Below are 21,014 nucleotides of genomic sequence, written 5' to 3' on the forward strand. Positions count from 1 at the left end.
CCTGTGTTGTCAATATTGTATGTTTATGACCTGACAGACACTCTTAACAGTAATCACACACTTTTGCAGATGATACTGTTATCCATAATCAAGTACTACCTGAAGAAGTTCCACAAATGTTTTCAGATGTTGATTTCAGAGATGGTCAACTTCCTTCACCTGTTCAGAAATGTAAAACTGTGCACTTCACAAAACATATAAAAGTGGTATCCTACAACTACAATATCCGTAAGTCACAACTGGGATTAGAGACCCATACAAATACCTGGATGTAACAATTTGTAAGGATATAAACATAATGATCATATAAGCTCAGTAATAGGTAAGGGAGTTGTCAGGCTTCACTTCATTGGCAGGATACTGGGAAAATGCAGTCAGCCTATGATAGGAACTGCTGTGTTGCAGCTTATGATAGTGCTCAGGTGTGTAGGGCCCCATCCCAATTACAATTAACTGCACATATTAAAGTATACAAAAAAGGATGGCATGAAGGGTCACAGGTTTTCTGACTCCTGGGAGAGCATTACGGACTTGTTGAAAAACTTGAAATGTCAGATACTTGAATAGAAGACACCAGTTATGCCACCAAAGCCTACATACACAGTTCTGAGAACCAGAATTCAGTGAACGATCTAGAGATATTCCTCATCTCCCTATGTATCTTTCCTGCAGGAACTGCAAAGAGAAGATTATATTAATTGTAGCTTGCACAAAGGATTTTAAGCAGTCATCCTTCCTGCACTACTTATGTGATCGCAATGTGAAGAAAACCTAAAATCTGGTATCATGCTAAGTACCTTCTGCCACACACTTCATGGTGGTTTGCAAAGCACATGTAGACTTAGCAGCTTCCTCTTAGCCCTGATTTGTATGAATCTTTGCTGTTACTTTATTGAATGGAGACCAAATATTGTTATGATACTATGTCACTACTGGAAATAGAAAATAAAAAACAAGACAGCACAAAGGGCATAGACGAAAAATTGTGTATTTGGTACTCACCTTTAAAATCGGTGCATGTTGGACAGTGATTCCCCATTCACTGAGTAAGATTTTAGAATCATTGTACAGACCAAATATCAGTAATAATGTACTGTTTTGTAGAAGTATAGAAAGAGCAAATCAGAGGAATGAAATGTGCAGATTGTTCTAGTCTCTCTTCTTAGCCTACATTTCGATAAGGAAATTTATTCTTTATTTCTTATGATCAATGGTCATGACTAAGCACTAATATTAAGTATTAGTCCGTTTGTTTTGTGTACAAAAACATTTAATTTGTCTTTAGCAATGTCACTACACATCTTAACACACTGTGATGACCCAGATGTAAAAATTCAAGACAAATATAAAAGGCACATCGTAACACATCCTCTTTGTGTAGAATACAATGGTACTGCAGCTGAACTGATCTAAGCACACATCATGTTACACTTTCATCATACTTGCAACTCTCATTCCTAAAGATTTTAATTTACATTTATTGAAAGAACATATCTCAAAATATGACACAAAATTTGAAATCCACTTAATCATATATATTTTACAAGCACAACAATCTATCAACAAGCTAGCTAAAACTGTTTGGTTTAAATATAATTCTCTAGAAGTTAACTCCCATTACCACAGCTGTACTGAGGTGGTTTGGGGGTATATTTAACATACATGATAAAATTCTTCTAAATATCTTCATTATCCCAGTCTTGAAACACTAGGTACATGAATCTTTCAATAAAGTCATCAACAAAGAGCACAGCTTCTGCATTTGACAGCAGTTCTTTCATTACATCGGCATAAACAACTGTAATAAATATAATGTATAATAAAACAAGATTTTATTTACAAACTGAATAATGAGTCTCGAACCACTTCCACATTGGACAACAGAGGTGATTGGGAAAGTTCAGTCTGTAAATCAAATACTGAAATTAACTGTAACTGTTTGTTTAAACAATAATTCTGCATGTACAATTGCCTTTGTCTTATAATTTCAATGAAAGAGTATAGAGAAATGAGTAAACTAGAACATCCAAGGATGGCAAATGTCTAAAGAAAGAAAGCTATATTTCATAACGGTGTTGGCTTAGAAAGAGTAATGCACTTTGTAACAGTACAGAGCATATTAATATGGGTTGTTTGGAAAAATACAATTAAATAATGACTAGGGTAAGATTCTTCCCCTCCCCTTCCTTCAAACCCCAAATTTTTATTAGAAAATTGTACAGCAAAAGAGAAATTTACACTTCCAAGTCTTTTCATGCCCAGTACTCATAAATTTATTTCAATCTTGACTGTAGACAAATAGCAGGAAGATACTAAAGGTATGGAAAAAAATCTTGATTTTTTAAAAAAATTTCATTATGTTTTATTGTGCTCACTGAATCAAATAAGAAGGTCAATGATAATAGACTAGGTAGGAAACTACAGCCTCACTGGTTTCATGTCAGATGTCTTTCAGTGAATTTGGCATGTCCAAACCTTTCTACGTACTGTCTAATGTGTCATGACATATAATCAGTTTTAAAAGTACATGCCAATCATGGCACATACACAGTTCTGTCAATCAGTTGTGCACTGAGATAATAACTACAAACAAAGCACAATGAATTCACCAATGAGATGTATTGTGTTAATGAACAAGGATAGCTGCAAACTGAAAAATAATTATGGAAGCTCACACAAAAACAATCTTTCGGAACACGAATGGTCATGTCTGAAAACCGATGCACATTATCACAGAAAGCATCATACTGTGTCCATATAACAACAGAAAAGAATGCAATACATGAAAATGATTCAAATACATGTCCAGTGAACAAATTTTAACAAAACACACATTCACAAAAATACATTTCACTCACATATATGCAATAGCATGCATTTTGCACAAATTATTCTGGCTGAGGACAAGGCACCAGAACCTTGACGAACAGCAGCAGCACAATATGCTGAAAGTATCTGCAATGCACTACTTTGCACATTCCCACAACAGTCAATAATAATCACAGAAACAGCGCAATGCACCTATCTGTAACTTCCAATACTGGTTCAGCACAACATTCTAAAAAGTGACAAGCTTTAGTAAAAATTCACTCATGTAATGTTCCTTGTCTACTTATTCACACATCAAACAGTTGCTATTACACTGGGAACAAAGCAGTCTTTATATGCATGCCAGGCTGAGTGCACCATTATACACAAATGAAAATCGGCACATACAAGGCACAATCATCATGTAACTGAATGTATTATGATGAATAGCAACAATTAGTACAAAATATTCATCTGGCTTAAATGGGAATCCTTTAAAACATGGTCCACAATGGATACCATTACAGTTATGTAAGGAAAGTCTTCAGTAGCCAGTGAACATTTCTCACAAAAAAGAGGCAGAGATGCCAATTGTTCATCTCTAGACACATGTAATGTATAAAGCAATTCAGTTACAATTCTGAGCGTGGCTCTTCTTGCTCAGAAGACAGCATGGGGACGAGAGTTTGCAGAGAGAAGTACCGACTGCGATCGCCCACCTCCACACTTGTGATGTGCTGGAAACAGCAGGGCTGTGAGATGTGTGACTTTGTTGGCAGCGGAGGAGGGGGTGGCTGTGCAGACCGACGCCCTCGTGATGTTTTACTGCGACCTGGAACCAAGTATCATGTAAAGTCATATAACAAAGATACTAAATTACACCAAATACACAATGCAAGATGAGTAGCCAAATCATTTGCTTTCATTAGCATCTCACATAACAGAAGGGTGTGAAACACTACCTTTTATTTATTACTGTAATTATTAGCTATTGCTTAAAAATGTATAATGGACTGCTGGTAGGTTACTGACCAACAACATTTGAAGACAAATAATCACAACCATAGCACAGTAAAGTTACAAATTACACTTCAGTCACAAACAACTAGGGCAAGATATTATGTTTCAGGGAGTTGTAAGATAGAAATTACTCTTACTTGGCCATAAAACTAAACTCTGCATTTGCACATTTTGTCCATAATTTTTTCAATTATAATATATTTCCTGTTTTGATTTAGACAGATATTTTTAGATACAATTTTTATAATCTGGACCCAATATACCTCATTGTTGACATGACATTGAACACTTATCTCCTTCTCCCTCCATCAGAGAGGGTGAGATATACATTGGTTTTATGACAATGTTGTAACTACAGATTGTGGTATTAGGAGGAAACACTTTTTGTTGCATTTGGAAAGCTATTTCCAGTTTTCTGATTCTTGCTTTCAATCTTTCTTTACATATTCCTTCTGTAATCCATTTGCCCAGACATTTAAAGCTATTTACATTTTGTTGTTCCACATCTGGTGTTTAACTTGGTTGTATTGTCCATGAAATTTGACACTAATTATGCTTCTTCAACAAACTCCTAATGAACCTGCTTGTGGATTATCCAGCTTACAGATCATGCACGATTAGTTCAGCAATTTTTGGAAAAAAATTGTAGATTCTACATTATTCATGTCTTTTTGGTTATCTGTGCAGTCTCTGATCTGCATTAATGTGGGAGTTATGCATGTGTGCATCGAAAGGTTGAGGCATCGCACCTGGTGCAGACAGGCTGATGTTCTCCGGCGAGGAGGTGAGGCGTTCGACGCGGCCCGCCATTTCATCGGCAGCACGCTCCGAGTCGAAGCTGAGGCCAACGAGTGTGGTGTGGTCAGATGAAAGGTGCATGGTGTGGAAGGCACGCCCAGCCACTCGGTAGTTGGTGAGGTTGTCGATGGTGTCGCGCCACAGCGCAAAGCATGTGCCGCGTTCAGCCAGTACGAGTTGGATGCGGCGCTGAGTGCGCGCGCGTGCCGCCCCCAGGTCCAGCAGCAGCACAGGCACACCTGTGCTCTCGAGTCGCCACTCATCACCACTCGTAGAGCCCAGGTACAGGTTTGCTAGCGAACCGCACACGTACACCTGCAACCAACACCAGTCCACACGGTCACATGACAAGCTCCGCTAACCTACAGTATAAGTGCCAATGGAAAGAAAGTTGACAAGGATAAACAAAGAAGCACCTTTATTGGGTTGTATACAGACTAGTTTCCAACCTCTGCAGACATGATGGCTCATGCAGAAAACGTATGAACTACACTGATGGGAAAAAATCATAATACCATGAATTAACGTAGAGTAATGAAATTTCTGGAGTACGTTTATATATATATATATATATATATATATATATATATATATATATATATATTACACCAAACGGAAGCATTGGTATGTTGATAGGGGCACTAACAAACATAAACACACACACAAAATTCAAGCTTTCGCAAAGCACGGTTGCTTCATCAGGAAAGAGGAAAAGAGAGGGAAAGACGAAAGGATGTGGGTTTTAAGGGAGAGGGTAAGGAGTCATTCCAATCCCGGGAGCTATATATGCTGTGACTTACCAAACAAGAAAGCGCTGGTATATAGACACAATAAAAAAACACATAAAAACACACACACACACACACACACACACACACAGATATATATATATATATATATATATATATATATATAAAAAGAAAGATGATGAAACTTACCAAACAAAAGCGCTGGCAGGTCGATAGACACACAAACAAACACAAACATACACACAAAATTCTAGCTTTCGCAACCAATGGTTGCCTCATCAGGAAAGAGGGAAGGAGAAGGAAGGATATGGGTTTTAAGGGAGAGGGTAAGGAGTCATTCCAATCCCGGGAGCGGAAAGACTTACCTTAGGGGGAAAAAAGGACAGGTATACACTCGCACACACACACATATCCATCCACACATACACAGACACAAGCAGACATTTGTAAAGGCAAAGAGTTCTCCTTCCCTCTTTCCTGACGAGGCAACCATTGGTTGCGAAAGCTAGAATTTTGTGTGTATGTTTGTGTTTGTTTGTGTGTCTATCGACCTGCCAGCGCTTTTATTTGGTAAGTTTCATCATCTTTCTTTTTAGATATATTTTTCCCACGTGGAATGTTTCCCTCTATTATATTATATATATATATATATATATATATATATATATATATATATATATATATATGTATATACGAAGATGATGTGACTTACCATACGAAAGTGCTGGCAGGTCGATAGAGACACAAACAAACACATACATACACACAAAATTCTAGCTTTTGCAACCAATGGTTGCTTCGTCAGGAAAGAGGGAAGGAGAGGGAAAGACGAAAGGATGTGGGTTTTAAGGGAGAGGGTAAGGAGTCATTCCAATCCCGGGAGTGGAAAGACTTACCTTAGGGGGAAAAAAGGACAGGTATACACTCACACACACACACACACACACACACACACACATATCTATCCGCACATACACAGACACAAGCAGACATTTGTAAAGGCAAAGAGTTTGGGCAGAGATGTCAGTCGAGGTGGAAGTAAAGAGGCAAAGATGTTGTTGAAAGACAGGTGAGGTATGAGCAGCGGCAACTTGAAATTAGCGGATAACGAGAAGAGAGGATATACTGAAGGAGAAGTTCCCATCTCTGGAGTTCTGACAGGTTGGTGTTAGTGGGAAGTATCCAGATAACCCGGACAGTGTAACACTGTGCCAAGATGTGCTGGCCATGCACCAAGGCATGTTTAGCCACAGGGTGATCCTCATTACCAACAAACACTGTCTGCCTGTGTCCATTCATGTGAATGGACAGTTTGTTGCTGGTCATTCCCACATAGAAAGCTTCACAGTGTAGGCAGGTCAGTTGGTAAATCACGTGGGTGCTTTCACACATGGCTCTGCCTTTGATCGTGTACACCTTCCGGGTTACAGGACTGGAGTAGGTGGTGGTGGGAGGATGCATTGGACAGGTTTTACACCGGGGGCGGTTGCAAGGGTAGGAGCCAGAGGGTAAGGAAGGTGGTTTGGGGATTTCATAGGGATGAACTAAGAGGTTACGAAGGTTAGGTGGATGGCGGAAAGACACTCTTGGTGGAGTGGGGAGGATTACATGAAGGATGGATCTCATTTCAGGGCAGGATTTGAGGAAGTCGTATCCCTGCTGGAGAGCCACATTCAGAATCTGATCCAGTCCCGGAAAGTATCCTGTCACAAGTGGGGCACTTTTGTGGTTCTTCTGTGGGAGGTTCTGGGTTTGAGGGGATGAGGAAGTGGCTCTGGTTATTTGCTTCTGTACCAAGTCGGGAGGGTAGTTGCGGGATGTGAAAGCTGTTTTCAGGTTGTTGGTGTAATGATTCAGGGATTCCGGACTGGAGCAGATTCGTTTGCCACGAAGACCTAGGCTGTATGGAAGGGACCATTTGATGTGGAATGGGTGGCAGCTGTCATAATGGAGGTACTGTTGCTTGTTGGTGGGTTTGATGTGGACGGACGTGTGAAGCTGGCCATTGGACAGATGGAGGTCAACGTCAAGGAAAGTGGCATGGGATTTGGAGTAGGACCAGGTGAATCTGATGGAACCAAAGGAGTTGAGGTTGGAGAGGAAATTCTGGAGTTCTTCTTCACTGTGAGTCCAAATCATGAAGATGTCATCAATAAATCTGTACCAAACTTTGGGTTGGCAGGCCTGGGTAACCAAGAAGGCTTCCTCTAAGCGACCCATGAATAGTTCGGCGTACGAGGGGGCCATCCTGGTACCCATGGCTGTTGCCTTTAATTGTTGGTATGTCTGGCCTTCAAAAGTGAAGTTGTGGGTCAGGATGAAGGTAATGAGGAAAGAGGTTTTAGGTAGGGTGGCAGGTGATTGGCGTGAAAGGAAGTGCTCCATTGCAGCGAGGCAATGGACGTGCGGAATATTTGTGTATAAGGAATATATATATATATATATATATATATATATATATATATATATATATATATATATATATATATATAAACAATATAATAGAGGGAAACATTCCATGTGGGAAAAATTATATATAAAAACAAAGATGAGGTGACTTACCGAACGAAAACGCTGGCGGGTCGATAGACACACAAACAAACACAAACATACACAAACATACACACAAAATTCAAGCTTTCGCAACAAACTGTTGCCTCATCAGGAAAGAGGGAAGGAGAGGGGAAGACGAAAGGAAGTGCTTGTGTCTGTATGTGTGGATGGATATGTGCGTGAGTGCGAGTGTATACCTGTCCTTTTTTCCCCCTAAGGTAAGTCTTTCCGCTCCCGGGATTGGAATGACTCCTTACCCTCTCCCTAACACCCACTTCTTTTCGTCTTCCCCTCTCCTTCCCTCTTTCCTGATGAGGCAACAGTTTGTTGCGAAAGCTTGAATTTTGTGTGTATGTTTGTGTATGTTTGTGTGTCTATCGACCTGCCAGCGCTTTCGTTCGGTAAGTCACCTCATCTTTGTTTTTATATATATACACTCCTGGAAATTGAAATAAGAACACCGTGAATTAATTGTCCCAGGAAGGGGAAACTTTATTGACACATTCCTGGGGTCAGATACATCACATGATCACATGATCACACTGACAGAACCACAGGCACATAGACACAGGCAACAGAGCATGCACAATGTCGGCACTAGTACAGTGTATATCCACCTTTCGCAGCAATGCAGGCCGCCATTCTCCCATGGAGACGATCGTAGAGATGCTGGATGTAGTCCTGTGGAACGGCTTGCCATGCCATTTCCACCTGGCGCCTCAGTTGGACCAGCGTTCGTGCTGGACGTGCAGACCGCGTGAGACGACGCTTCATCCAGTCCCAAACATGCTCAATGGGGGACAGGTCCGGAGATCTTGCTGGCCAGGGTAGTTGACTTACACCTTCTAGAGCACGTTGGGTGGCACGGGATACATGTGGACGTGCATTGTCCTGTTGGAACAGCAAGTTCCCTTGCCGGTCTAGGAATGGTAGAACGATGGGTTCGATGACGGTTTGGATGTACCGTGCACTATTCAGTGTCCCCTCGACGATCACCAGTGGTGTACGACCAGTGTAGGAGATCGCTCCCCACACCATGATGCCGGGTGTTGGCCCTGTGTGCCTCGGTCGTATGCAGTCCTGATTGTGGCGCTCACCTGCACGGCGCCAAACACGCATACGACCATCATTGGCATGAAGGCAGAAGCGACTCTCATCGCTGAAGACGACACGTCTCCATTCGTCCCTCCATTCATGCCTGTCGCGACACCACTGGAGGCGGGCTGCACGATGTTGGGGCGTGAGCGGATGACGGCCTAACGGTGTGCGGGACCGTAGCCCAGCTTCATGGAGACGGTTGCGAATGGTCCTCGCCGATACCCCAGGAGCAACAGTGTCCCTAATTTGCTGGGAAGTGGCGGTGCGGTCCCCTACGGCACTGCGTAGGATCCTACGGTCTTGGCGTGCATCCGTGCGTCGCTGCGGTCCGGTCCCAGGTCGACGGGCACGTGCACCTTCCGCCGACCACTGGCGACAACATCGATGTACTGTGGAGACCTCACGCCCCACGTGTTGAGCAATTCGGCGGTACGTCCACCCGGCCTCCCGCATGCCCACTATACGCCCTCGCTCAAAGTCCGTCAGCTGCACATACGGTTCACGTCCACGCTGTCGCGGCATGCTACCAGTGTTAAAGACTGCGATGGAGCTCCGTATGCTACGGCAAACTGGCTGACACTGACGGCGGCGGTGCCCAAATGCTGCGCAGCTAGCGCCATTCGACGGCCAACACCGCGGTTCCTGGTGTGTCCGCTGTGCCGTGCGTGTGATCATTGCTTGTACAGCCCTCTCGCAGTGTCCGGAGCAAGTATGGTGGGTCTGACACACCGATGTCAATGTGTTCTTTTTTCCATTTCCAGGAGTGTATTTAAGGCAAACCTGATTTGCATCCTTGTAGCAGCACTACTTATGCCACTCACGCGACTGGCATGTAATCTGAGGAGACATCATCTCACAAACACATCTACCAACTTTTGTTTATGTAGCAAAACTCTTTTTTGGTGCTGCGATTTTTTTTTTTTTGTGTCAGGGTCAATGCAGCAAGCATGATATGCAGGGAGATTTTATCAAGTGCTGCTTAGCATATGATTTGATTTGGAATATGTAACGACCAGTGCAGCTTAACTTTAATTGTGCTTTACATTATATCATATTTTACAGAGTTATATTATGCCACCATGTATCTTCCTACAGAAACCACTCACACGTGCCATGAATACTTTTGGTGAGGGATAGTGAAATGCTCTCCAGTAGTTACAAACTTTAGCTAACAGGCAACAACATGTTTATTGAGAATAACATGCCAGTAAAAAGATGATTTCAAACTCATTTACAGTCATTTCAGCAACTCTGCATGGTACTTTTGCTCTCACTGTTGTAGACATCCTAAACACCGAGTTGTCTGAAAGTTAACATTGGCTACAATCAGAAAAGAATCAATACTGGTCAATGTCTTTTGATTTTATATATGACTGGGTCCTATTGGCCACTGTACCAAGATTCACATGATGATGATGATGATGAGGTCTCATACTCCGAGGAGCGTATGGGACAATGAGGGGGACCCGCACCACTGTACTAGGCAAGGTCCTAATGGAGGTGGTTTGACATTGCCTTCCTCCAACCACAATGGGGATGAATGATGATGATGAAGATGACACGACAACACTCAGTCATCTTGAGGCAGGAAAAATCCCTGAACCCACCGGGAATCGAACCCGGAACCCCATGTGTGGGAAGTGAGAACGCCGCTGCAAGACCACGAGCTGCGGACAAGATTCACATAGAACTGTGGAAATATTAATGTCATGATGATGTAGTCTTTCATCCCAACTGTTCAGTCGGTGCATCGATGAAGCAATGATGGAGTAGGATTAAGACAGGGTGAAAGGATAGCAATGATAAGATTTGCTGTTGGCATCGCTATTGTCAGTGAGATTGAAGAAGATAGGCAGGAACTGTTGAATGGGACAAACCAGTCTAACGCGCATTGAAAGTAGAATGAAGAGAGACGAAAAACTTAAAAACTTACATCAAAATTGAAGACTATGGAGTAGCCAAAATACACTCAACTGACAAAAGATATGAGATAGCGATATGCACATATACAGATGGCAGGGAGAGTCACATGCACAAGGTATAGAAGGACAGTGCACTGGCAGAGCTGTTATTTGTACTCAGGTGATTCATGTGAAAATGTTTCTGACGTGATTATGGATGCACGACGGAAATTAACAGTCTGAATGTGAATGGTAGTCGGAAATAGATGGATGAGACATTCCATTTCCGATATTGTTAGAGAATTCATTATTCTGAGATCCACAGTCTCAAGAGTGTGCTGAGAATACCACATTTCAGGCATTACCTCTCACCGCAGACAATGCATTGCCCAATGGTCTTCCTTAATGAGCGAGAGCAGCGTTGTTTGTTTAGAGTTGTCAGTGCTAACAAGCAAGCAACATGTCATACGCTAAATCTGCATATCTGTAGTGACGTTTAGATATTGAACAAAGTGCGTGCACGCCATAGTTTGTAACTAATTTAAGTTTTTTTTTCATAGAGTTCAATAATTTTTACCCTGTACGTAAGCGTGAAACTCGCTAAACGTCATCCAAGTCAAAGGTGCAATAGCTGTTGTACAGAAATTCGCCAATATCTGTGGGGTAAGATATATCAGTAATGACAGAAATGTGTGTGTTTACATTAAAGTCACCAGAACAACGCAGCAGCTCGCACATCGCAAACATCACGCTTGATATGGCATAATACACAAACACTCACTTCATATTTGGAAATTATTTCCCGAAACGCTCGTCCGGCCACTGAAAAAAATCGCGGCTAGGAGTAGCAAATGTCACTGTATGGCAAACAAAACCACACAATCCCTTGCTAGCAGACGACTATCTCGTTTAACGTGACGACGTAAAACACTGCGGCTGAGTTTTCAGTTGGCTTCAAATATGGCGGCGCCTTGGCCAGTCTAAGTTGTTTATGTAGGTCGTTTTCTCTCGAGCAGTCAACTGAGGCAAGGAAGTCAGCCGTGTAAAATGGGCTTTAACAGACGAGACTAGTTCAGGAATAAGACACCAGGGGCGCTCCAGTAGGCCACTCCTCTCAAGTAGTCAGTCGAGACGGGGAAGTCGATCGAGTAAAATGGGCTTTTGGTGATCGTTTTGAGTCTCGCGAGGTGACGCACCTGGGTCTTGAGGCTGCGGAAGGCGGCCTCGACCTGGAGGCGCTCCTGCTCGCTGACGGAGGAGGAGTCGTGCTGGCCATCGTCGGTGTCGGCGCTGCTGGCGCCGCTGGAGGAGGCGGCCTCGCTGCCCGCCACGGAGTCCTTGCGCGAGCGCCGCTGCAGCCGCCGGTCGCGGCCCTCCAGCTGCGGGCACGACCCGTACTGCCCGCTGCCAGCGTCAGCCAGCGAGCTCCGCATCCTGCACAGCACACCACACCACCGACGCGTTATGGAAATGAACGCTCCAAACCAGCTACAATAACGTAATATGTCTTTAATATTTTAAACGACAGGCCTAGTTCAGCTTATTGCCATTATCAAGTGTCATCTAATTGTAAGTGACGGCAATATTGCATCTATATTTGTGCTGGTGTAAGCTGTTGTAAGCACACTAGTCAGCAGGCCGAGTGGTTCTAGGCGCTACTGTCTGGAACCGCGCGACCGCTGCGGCCGCAGATTCGAATCCTGCCTCAGGCATGGATGTGTGTCATATCCTTCGGTTAGTCAGTTTTAAGTAGTTCTAAGTTCTAGGGGACTGATGACCTCAGATGTTACGTCCCATAGCGCTCAGAGTCATTTTTTGAACACTAGTCACCAAAGATGTAGCATGAAGATCGACAGTAGGCGCTGGATCTAGCGCGCCTATCATGAGAGAGGCCAGAGACACACTTGCAAGCAACAGGCCACCAACGGCCTCTGGACAGCAAGTATTTAAGCCGCCGCTGCTGACCGGAGGACCTCAATGACTCACTCTTCCAGTTCGGCGTTTGTCAGAATATTTGCTGAGCAGGCTCGGTTCACATTGCAGGTTAGGACAGCATATAGTGACCACATTACTGACTATAGCGAGATTAAAGTTTGTGATAGCAAGATTGCCGATATTGTTTGCAAGAGGACTATTACTGATGAGCTTGTGCTGCAAGACATGGACTCTACTGAAGTTAAGTATGCTGTACAAGTAAATAAAGAACTGTGTTAATCCAGGTGTGCATTTGTGGTGTGGAAGGAGGATACTGGTCAACCATAGCAACATCCCCTCCCTTGCTTCCTTGCAGTACAAGACTACCATAAACTCTTTCTTACACGTCTCAGTAACTATAACAGTTCTTCTAGTTATGAAGCGTAAAAGTACGTTTTTGTCAAATATTTTGACAGTTCTTTACTATTATGCCCCTCCTCCTTCCTCGAGCGTTTGAGACGGAGCATCAAAAATTAAAACAGGGGATCGATTGTTCATAAATATGTTTTCTGAAGGGTTTGCTATAGTGGAATTGTGTGTTCTGTTCTCGTGTGCCCCAGGGTGGGGCGCTGCGCCCTTGTAATGGGGGCCACCGGACCTGGCGTCTTGTGGTGCCTATTTTGCTCCCATTCGACAGTTCTTCACGTTAAAAAAAATCACAAGTAATACTGTGTGGGATTATATGTGACTACGGAATAATAACTCTTCAGAATATTTGCATTCTTTGTTGCCTATTACTTGACAACTTTCCCTTTTGTGTTATTATTTAAAGTATATGAAGCATAAAACCAGTAAAGACAAGAGACAAACAAAGACGGTACACATTTCTTCAGTCCTTACGTCCCAGCATTTTTTTCTCTCTAATCTTGCTACAGCTTTATAGGGTGTTCTTTCCTTCCCGCGAAAAAATCTATCACCTCATCAAAGTTCGTCAAACGGTTTGCTACACGAAAAATCAAAATGTCGTTGTCTAGTAGTGAATCTGCTGTTAATACGAATAGTATCCAAGAGTGGTGTGGTTTCTCGGTTTGAATACGTCTATTTTGTCACTGTCTGCTTCATAAAACGAAATAGGTCTTTCTAATGTTACACCAATTCTAACACGTGTCCAATAAGCGAGAATGTTTCAGCACAAATGGTCATTTTTATGTAACTCGTTTACATAAATAACACAATAATTCATGAAGTACCAATATCAAATGCTTATTAGGCCTACTACAAGCAAAAAGTTTTGTGTTAGGAAATAGTTTCATATTTCATTCATATGCTCCAGTTTCTCAAGCATAAGATCGAAAATTAAAGTACGAAATTTTTATATAAATCTGAATAGTCATATTTTTTCGTGACGTCCTGGTTTTTCTCCTTACTCGCTCTAACAAACGATCTTGTCATCATTAACTCTGTGACTTTTCCTGCCATTGTCAAAATTTATTCTCCAGTTAACATCACTAATTCTGCGAGAATCACCGGTTCAATTACCCCGCACTTATTCTCCGGCTAGGCGTCATTACGTGTTCGTGCAACGCATTTTCCCCGTTAGTCCGGCTGCTAATCGGGGCCTGTGAAACTGTTAGTGCAGCGGTCTGGCAAAAATTTCCTGTCAAAATTTTCTTCGATGCGCCGAGTAGATAGTATCTAATCTTTCTTACCTGTTAGTCGCTTATTTCCACTCTGGTAGTCAGAATATATGGATATGGTTAATAATTACAACGCTTATAATTCGCATACCCTATCAACTATATAAAGAAACACTGATTGGCTTTTTCCAGTTCGTCTTTATTACTCTGCTCAGCTCATATAGTCCCGTCCCCTTTTGTCTACAGGAAAACTTTTTATTTCTAAATGCCACGGTGATTCCCCTGGAAGAGATCTCACGTACGCTATGCACGCATTAAAAAATCAACTAATGATTCGTTCAAAAATCAACTTAGAATGTGTTCAAAAATGCTCAAAATTTAACCGGGACGCGTTTCAAAATCTTATGAAGAATCAGTAGATCAACATGCGCTGAATGCCAGGCACTTTGTGAAACAAGGTTTCTTTTTTCAAGAATATGAGTTTGGCACCCCCTGGAATTTCCGCCCGGGGCAGATACTCCCGTTTGAATAGTTTCAACACCGACACTTGTTTGTGCCATTCAGCCTGCATAGTTGCTAGGTACGATGTTGTTATATTTGTTTACAGTGTACTTGTGTGTTCCTTGAGTGCATCGTGACTTGCTAGTCACTTAGTGTGTGGCAATCCAAGCAGTAGGGCGTGAGTGGACGATGGGATTTACTAGTGCAGAAAAATCTGACATACTCATGGTATATGGAGAGTGTAAGAAGAATGTAGTTCGGTCTGTATGGTGTTTACGGCAAGATATCCCAATAGACGTCAAAGACGAAGCGCACGAGGAAGAGGCTTGAGTCACACAAGTCTCCTACGCATTCTCCATCAACATAGGTTCCATCCGTATCACGTCTCCCTCTATCAAGAGCTGCGTGGTAACGATAGTGAGAATCGTGTTAACTTCTGTACATCGGTATTAAGATAGGATACTCCATATGTATGATGTATCTTGTTTACTGATGAAGATACATTTATCAGTCAGGGCCAGGTAAACCGCCGAAACACGCACTGTTGGTCTGTTGATAATTCCCGTTGGCTTCTTCTGGTGGAACGTCAGATTACGTGGAGTGTAAACGCGCGGTGTGGGACAGTGAACCATCAGCGCATAGGCCCGTTATCGATACGTGGAACACTGAACACGCAGAAGTATGGCAGGCACCTAACAGACCATCTTCCACGGGTGCTAGAAGACGTTTCTTTGCAGACTGGGAGGAACCTGTGGTACCAACATGATGACTGTCCAGCTATACTGCACGAAGTACTATAGCATGTCTTCGCGATTTGTTTCTAAACCGTATGATTGGGTGCAGACAACTTGTACCTTGGCCGGCCCGTTCCCCGGATTTGACGCCTGTACATTCTTTTTTGTGCGAAAAGCTGAAAAACGCTGTGTACAAGGACACGTGAACTACATCTGGAGAAATGCTACAATATATTACTCCAGCCAGCTTGGATATCTCTTATAAAATGCTAGTACATGTGCAGCAGTCGTTGCATACCAGACTAGAAGCGTATATTGCCGCTGCCGGTGGTTATTTTGAATACAATCTGTGATGGTCAGTCATCTCGTTACTGGTAGGACTCTACATAATTAGAGTATGCACTTGTTTTCTACCACAGGTATTGTACAAGTGTTGGGGTGGGGGCGTTTCAAAATACAATATCTCGTAAACGAAACGCACTGCAGTACTGCAACAAACACAACTGTCATTGTAATTTACCCATTTTAGTTTGTTACTGTTAATAGGCATTGTTCCATTTATAAAGGTCTATGTTTACACAAAAAATACACGTTCTAAGTATTACTACAATCTGTTGATTAGCTAACAATACGAGCCCCTGACTACCAATCCATTGTGCGAAAACCGCACATCAATAGCGCTTTCATTTCCGCATTATCTATGATGCGAGTTTTAGGGGATTCACCTCGTATAGTTGTAAAATGGTCACATATCTTTGGAAAAACAATCTCTGTACAGATACAAACTCTCGCTGATGCGTGGATTATCTGTTTGATCTTCAGTTGGATGAGGATCGCCTAAAAAGCAGAAAGCTGGTTCACAACGAAATATAAATTAAATGTTATTGTGGAACGTCAGTACTGTGCATATCCGTTCTTAATTTGTTTATGTTTCTCGTAATACCGACGAAATATTCCACAAATAAGATAAGCGAGATCAATGCACTCACAGATACAGTCATTTTTCCTTCGCTCAGTATTTGGATGGAAGAGAACATAAAATCGATGATACAGGTATTTACCCTCCGCGTGCGTTGTGCAGTGGCTTGCGTAGGAAATACAGGGATAGTCATGAGAAAAGGTACATGCTTACAAGTGAATGCTATTACGGGTGATAGTGATTTTGAACAAAAAGCTTCATATGGATATATGCATTATCCCGAATGGCTTCCAAGATAGAACACATTTAATATCACTTCCAGCGAAAACGTGTCGTAGTACAAAATTAAACTACAGCAAATTTCCTACAAAAAAATATCCCATTCATTTTTTTCTAGCACTAATAATTTGCGCGAAGAGAGCGCAAGAATACTGAAAATCTCGACCGACGGGTATGCGTTGTAGCTTAGGTAGGTTCTGCAAGCCAGTTTGAGGTACTTTTCCAACTTCATAGAACAAAAGTGTCCTGTATCAAATTGTTCGTCTCAACTTCCTCTACATTACTGTGGTACGTCGTAAACAATGTCAACGTTTTAATAATACAGAAAATAAATAACAATTTACATTAAATGTGTTCTAGTTCGGAAAACTTCCAGAACAGGGCGTATTTCCAAATGAGATTTTTCGTCCAGAATCTACTATCAACCCTGAGAGCACATATCTGTCCTCTTGATTCAGCCTATATGTAGACGAAGATTATTAGCTTGGGGCATTCAGAGTGTTCTCCCTAACCACTTCGGTCATACTTCGCACAAACAAGAACTCCAATGGTAAAGTTAGAATCACGGCAGAACGCGACCAGATTGGAGTTGTGGCTGCGGAGACGCAGATGTGCGACCTTGACGCGAACGGACGTCAGAAGCCCATGTTGGTGCTAAAGCGAATCTCACGCTGGATAGTGCAAATAAACTGCTTTGAGTATACGTGAGGGCGTGACTCATCGTTTACAGCACCCACTCCTGCGCGGAAAACCTTTTATGATCACTGGCGACGACGGAGACACACGGCGCGCGCGCAATCATTAACACCCTGCATAAGCAGTCGGTATAACTCCTCGTCAGGCCCCAACAACGGCCGACAACAGCACGTCTCATTATCAATTTTATTGTTATTACATGGAACTGACCATTGACGTTCACGCGATACTCCATTTTTGCCCCCTTCGTCTCGAACAATGGTCGTCAAATTGCGGCCCTGTTCAAGTATTCTAGTGGCCCGCGGTTCTCAGCCGTATTTTATAATAATATGTATCTACAATGAAGCGCCAAAGAAACTGGTATAGCCACACGTATTCACATAAAGAGATACGTAAAGGCAGAATACGGTGCTGCGGTTGGCAAAGGCTGTATAACACGACAAATGTATTGCGCAGTTGTTAAATCGGCTACTGCTACTATAATGGCATGTCATCAAGATTTAAGTGAGTTTGAACTTGGTATTATAGTCGCCGCACGAGCAATGGGACAAAACATTTCCGAAGCAGCGATAAGTGGTGTTCTCCCCTGCGACCAATCCACGAGTGTATCGTGACTATCAGGTCCGGTAAAACAGCAAACATCTCTGCGGCCGGAAAAACATATTGCAAGAACGGGACCAACAACGACTGAAGAGAATCGTTCGACGTGACAGAAGTGCAACCCTTCCGCTAATTGCTGCAGATTTCAATGCTGGACCATCAACAAGTGTCAGTGCGCGAACCGAACCATTCTACGAAATATCATCGATAGGGGCTTTCGGAGCCGAAGGCCCACTCGTGTACAATTGGTGACTGCGCGACGCAAAGCTTTACGCCTCGCCTAGGCCCGTCAACACCGACATTGAACTGTTGATGTCTGGAAACATGTTGCCTGGTCGGCCGAGTCTCGTATCAAGTTATATCGAGCGATGGACGTGTACGGGTATGGAGACAACCTCATGAATCCATAGACCCTGCATGTCAGCAGGGGATTGTTCAAGCTGGTGGAGTCTCTGTAATGGTGTGGGAGATGTGCAGTTGGAGTGATATGGGACCCCTGATATGTCCAGATACGACTCTGACAGGTGACAAGTACGTAAGCATCCTGTCTGGTCACCTGATCTATTCATGTTCATTGTGCATCCGACGGACTTGGGCAATTTCAACAGGACCATACGACACCCCATAAGTCCTGAATGGCTCCAGGAAAACTCTTTAAGTTTAAACACTTCCACTGGCCACCATACTCCCCAGACATGAACATTACTGAGCATATCTGTGATGCCTTGCAACATGCTGTTCAGAAGAGATCTCGACCCCCTCGTACTCTTCCGGATTTATGGACAGCCCTGCAGGATTCACGGTGTCAATTGCCTCCAGCTCTACTTCAGACGTTAGTCGAGTCCATGCCACGTCGTGTTGCGGCACTTCTGAGTGCTCGCCGGGGACCTGCACGATATTAGGCAGGTCTACCAGTTTCTGTGGCTCTTCAGTGTAGGTTGTTAAGACTGTAGTTTTTCTGCCCAGTAACAAACAACAATACTTAAGAGTCAGTAGATTTTACGGTGCGCTTAATTTTACCCGACATTGATGAATTGGGCGTATTCAAGCTAATTAAAGTTTGTCGCTTATGTCAGGGCGGAGGGGTAAGTAGCGTAGGTGCTGCTGGATTAGAGAATGTGAGGCGGAAATGTTTTATTGCCTTTAGAACTGACAATTCAGGCGAGCGCGACTTGTACCGATCAGCTGCTATGGTATAAATTCCAAACGGAAATAACTTGGATTCGTGAATGCGCTTTATAGAGAAGATCACGTTCACCAACAAGACAACACTTCGTCAGGTAATTACAGTGTCACAACTCTGAGGTCGCTGAAGGTGGCAGAATCTGCAACAGAGAATAGTCGCCCAGAAGTGTTCCGAATGGTGCCGACTTTTAACAATCAGAACTTCTAGGCCAGCGGCCAACTTATCGCGCCATGACTATAGCTAGTCAGTTGGGGGCTCATAACACACTAATTTAAGTAGGTTTCCAAATAATATTAAGATCGACACATATGCGACCCAAAGTGCCAGCCCACACTGCCAGTATTGGTTCTTCAGCAAAATAAGTTTGACGACCAGTAGTCTACAGTTTCCTATGTTTACAACACAACATCACGCGTTCTCTGGCCTAATTTGTTACACGTACAATCCACATCTACACCTCTCAAGAGAATAGTCAATATTCAGGGATATGACAGGAACGATCACCCGTAGCAAAAATTTCCAGTAAACATGGGCCTTAAAATGCGTGCCTTAAGATATATGAGCACTTGTTCATCTTAGATACTGTGAAACAAATCTTTTCTACTGCAAGCTCTTTGTTCTCCATATTCTGAGAGGTGGTGGTATGGATTAAAACAAGAAAGAATGTTCAGTAAACATGGGCTCTAAAGTGCTGTAAGCGCTTGTTCATCTTCACTACTGTGAAACACTTCTCTTTTATTGAACAAGTGCTCACATCTCTTAAAGTATGCATTTTAGAGCCCTTGTTTACTAGACAATTTTTTCTTATTTTGATCCGTGCTGCTTCCTCCGAAAATACGGGAAGCAATGAGCTTGCAGCAGAAGAGACTTGTTTCGCAGCATCGTAGATGAAGAATTGCTGATAGCTCATATGCTATGCATTTTAGAGCACACGTTTGCCAGATTTTTTTGCTTCGAGTGATCGTCCATGTCATATATATGGATATTGGCCACTGCTCCTGCGACACGCTGTATAAACTCAGTAAGCCATTGTAAAGTGCATGGCGGAGGGTTCATCGTACCGATACTATTGATTTTCCTGTTCATTCCATTTTATAACGGACGAGAAAAAAAGACTATCTATATGCCTCTGTACGACACCTAATCTACTTCCTCTTGTTCTCATGATCCCTAGGCGAGATAAATAGCGCTTGCAGCATAGTAGTCGCACAATCTTCTTTGAATAAAACTTCTCCAACTTTACCCAACTGGGTTTCGCTACAAAATTGTTGAGCATTGCTGCTACATATTCATATGAGCTCAACAAATCAGTTACGGTCATTGCATGGCGTATGTGAATTAGTTCGGTGCCAGTTGCTATGCCTGCTCGATAAGGACCCAAACGTGACGTCTCCCGGGGTGATTAATTTTTTTGTGCCGTTTGTTGCTACACTGATGAGCTGAAACATTATGACCGCCTGATTAACAGCATGTTTGTCTACGATTAGGGCGAAATATAGTAGCGATCCTGCACAGAATCGAGTCGACATCTCCTTGGTAGGTTTCCGGAGGTATTTGGCACCAAATGTTTACACGCTGCTCACGCGTTTCTCGCAAATTACTGGCCAGGGCTTTGTACGCG

General features: G+C 42.9%; 1 protein-coding gene across 1 annotated transcript in view; it reads right to left on the minus strand.

Moving 5' to 3' along the window:
- Positions 1 to 1,254: 1,254 nt before the first annotated feature.
- Positions 1,255 to 21,014, minus strand: part of LOC124802556 — a 62,736-nt gene continuing 42,976 nt past the window's right edge. Inside the window, exons 2-4 of the mRNA XM_047263422.1 lie at positions 12,124 to 12,361; positions 4,578 to 4,941; positions 1,255 to 3,640 (exon numbers count right to left, since the gene is read on the minus strand). Coding sequence (XP_047119378.1) covers positions 3,441 to 3,640; positions 4,578 to 4,941; positions 12,124 to 12,360 — 801 coding nt within the window. The 5' untranslated portion in view covers position 12,361 and the 3' untranslated portion in view covers positions 1,255 to 3,440. The remainder of the gene's footprint in view (positions 3,641 to 4,577; positions 4,942 to 12,123; positions 12,362 to 21,014) is intronic.

The sequence above is a fragment of the Schistocerca piceifrons genome, chromosome 6 (genome assembly GCF_021461385.2).
Source record: "Schistocerca piceifrons isolate TAMUIC-IGC-003096 chromosome 6, iqSchPice1.1, whole genome shotgun sequence".
Taxonomy (NCBI): Eukaryota; Metazoa; Arthropoda; class Insecta; order Orthoptera; family Acrididae; genus Schistocerca; species Schistocerca piceifrons.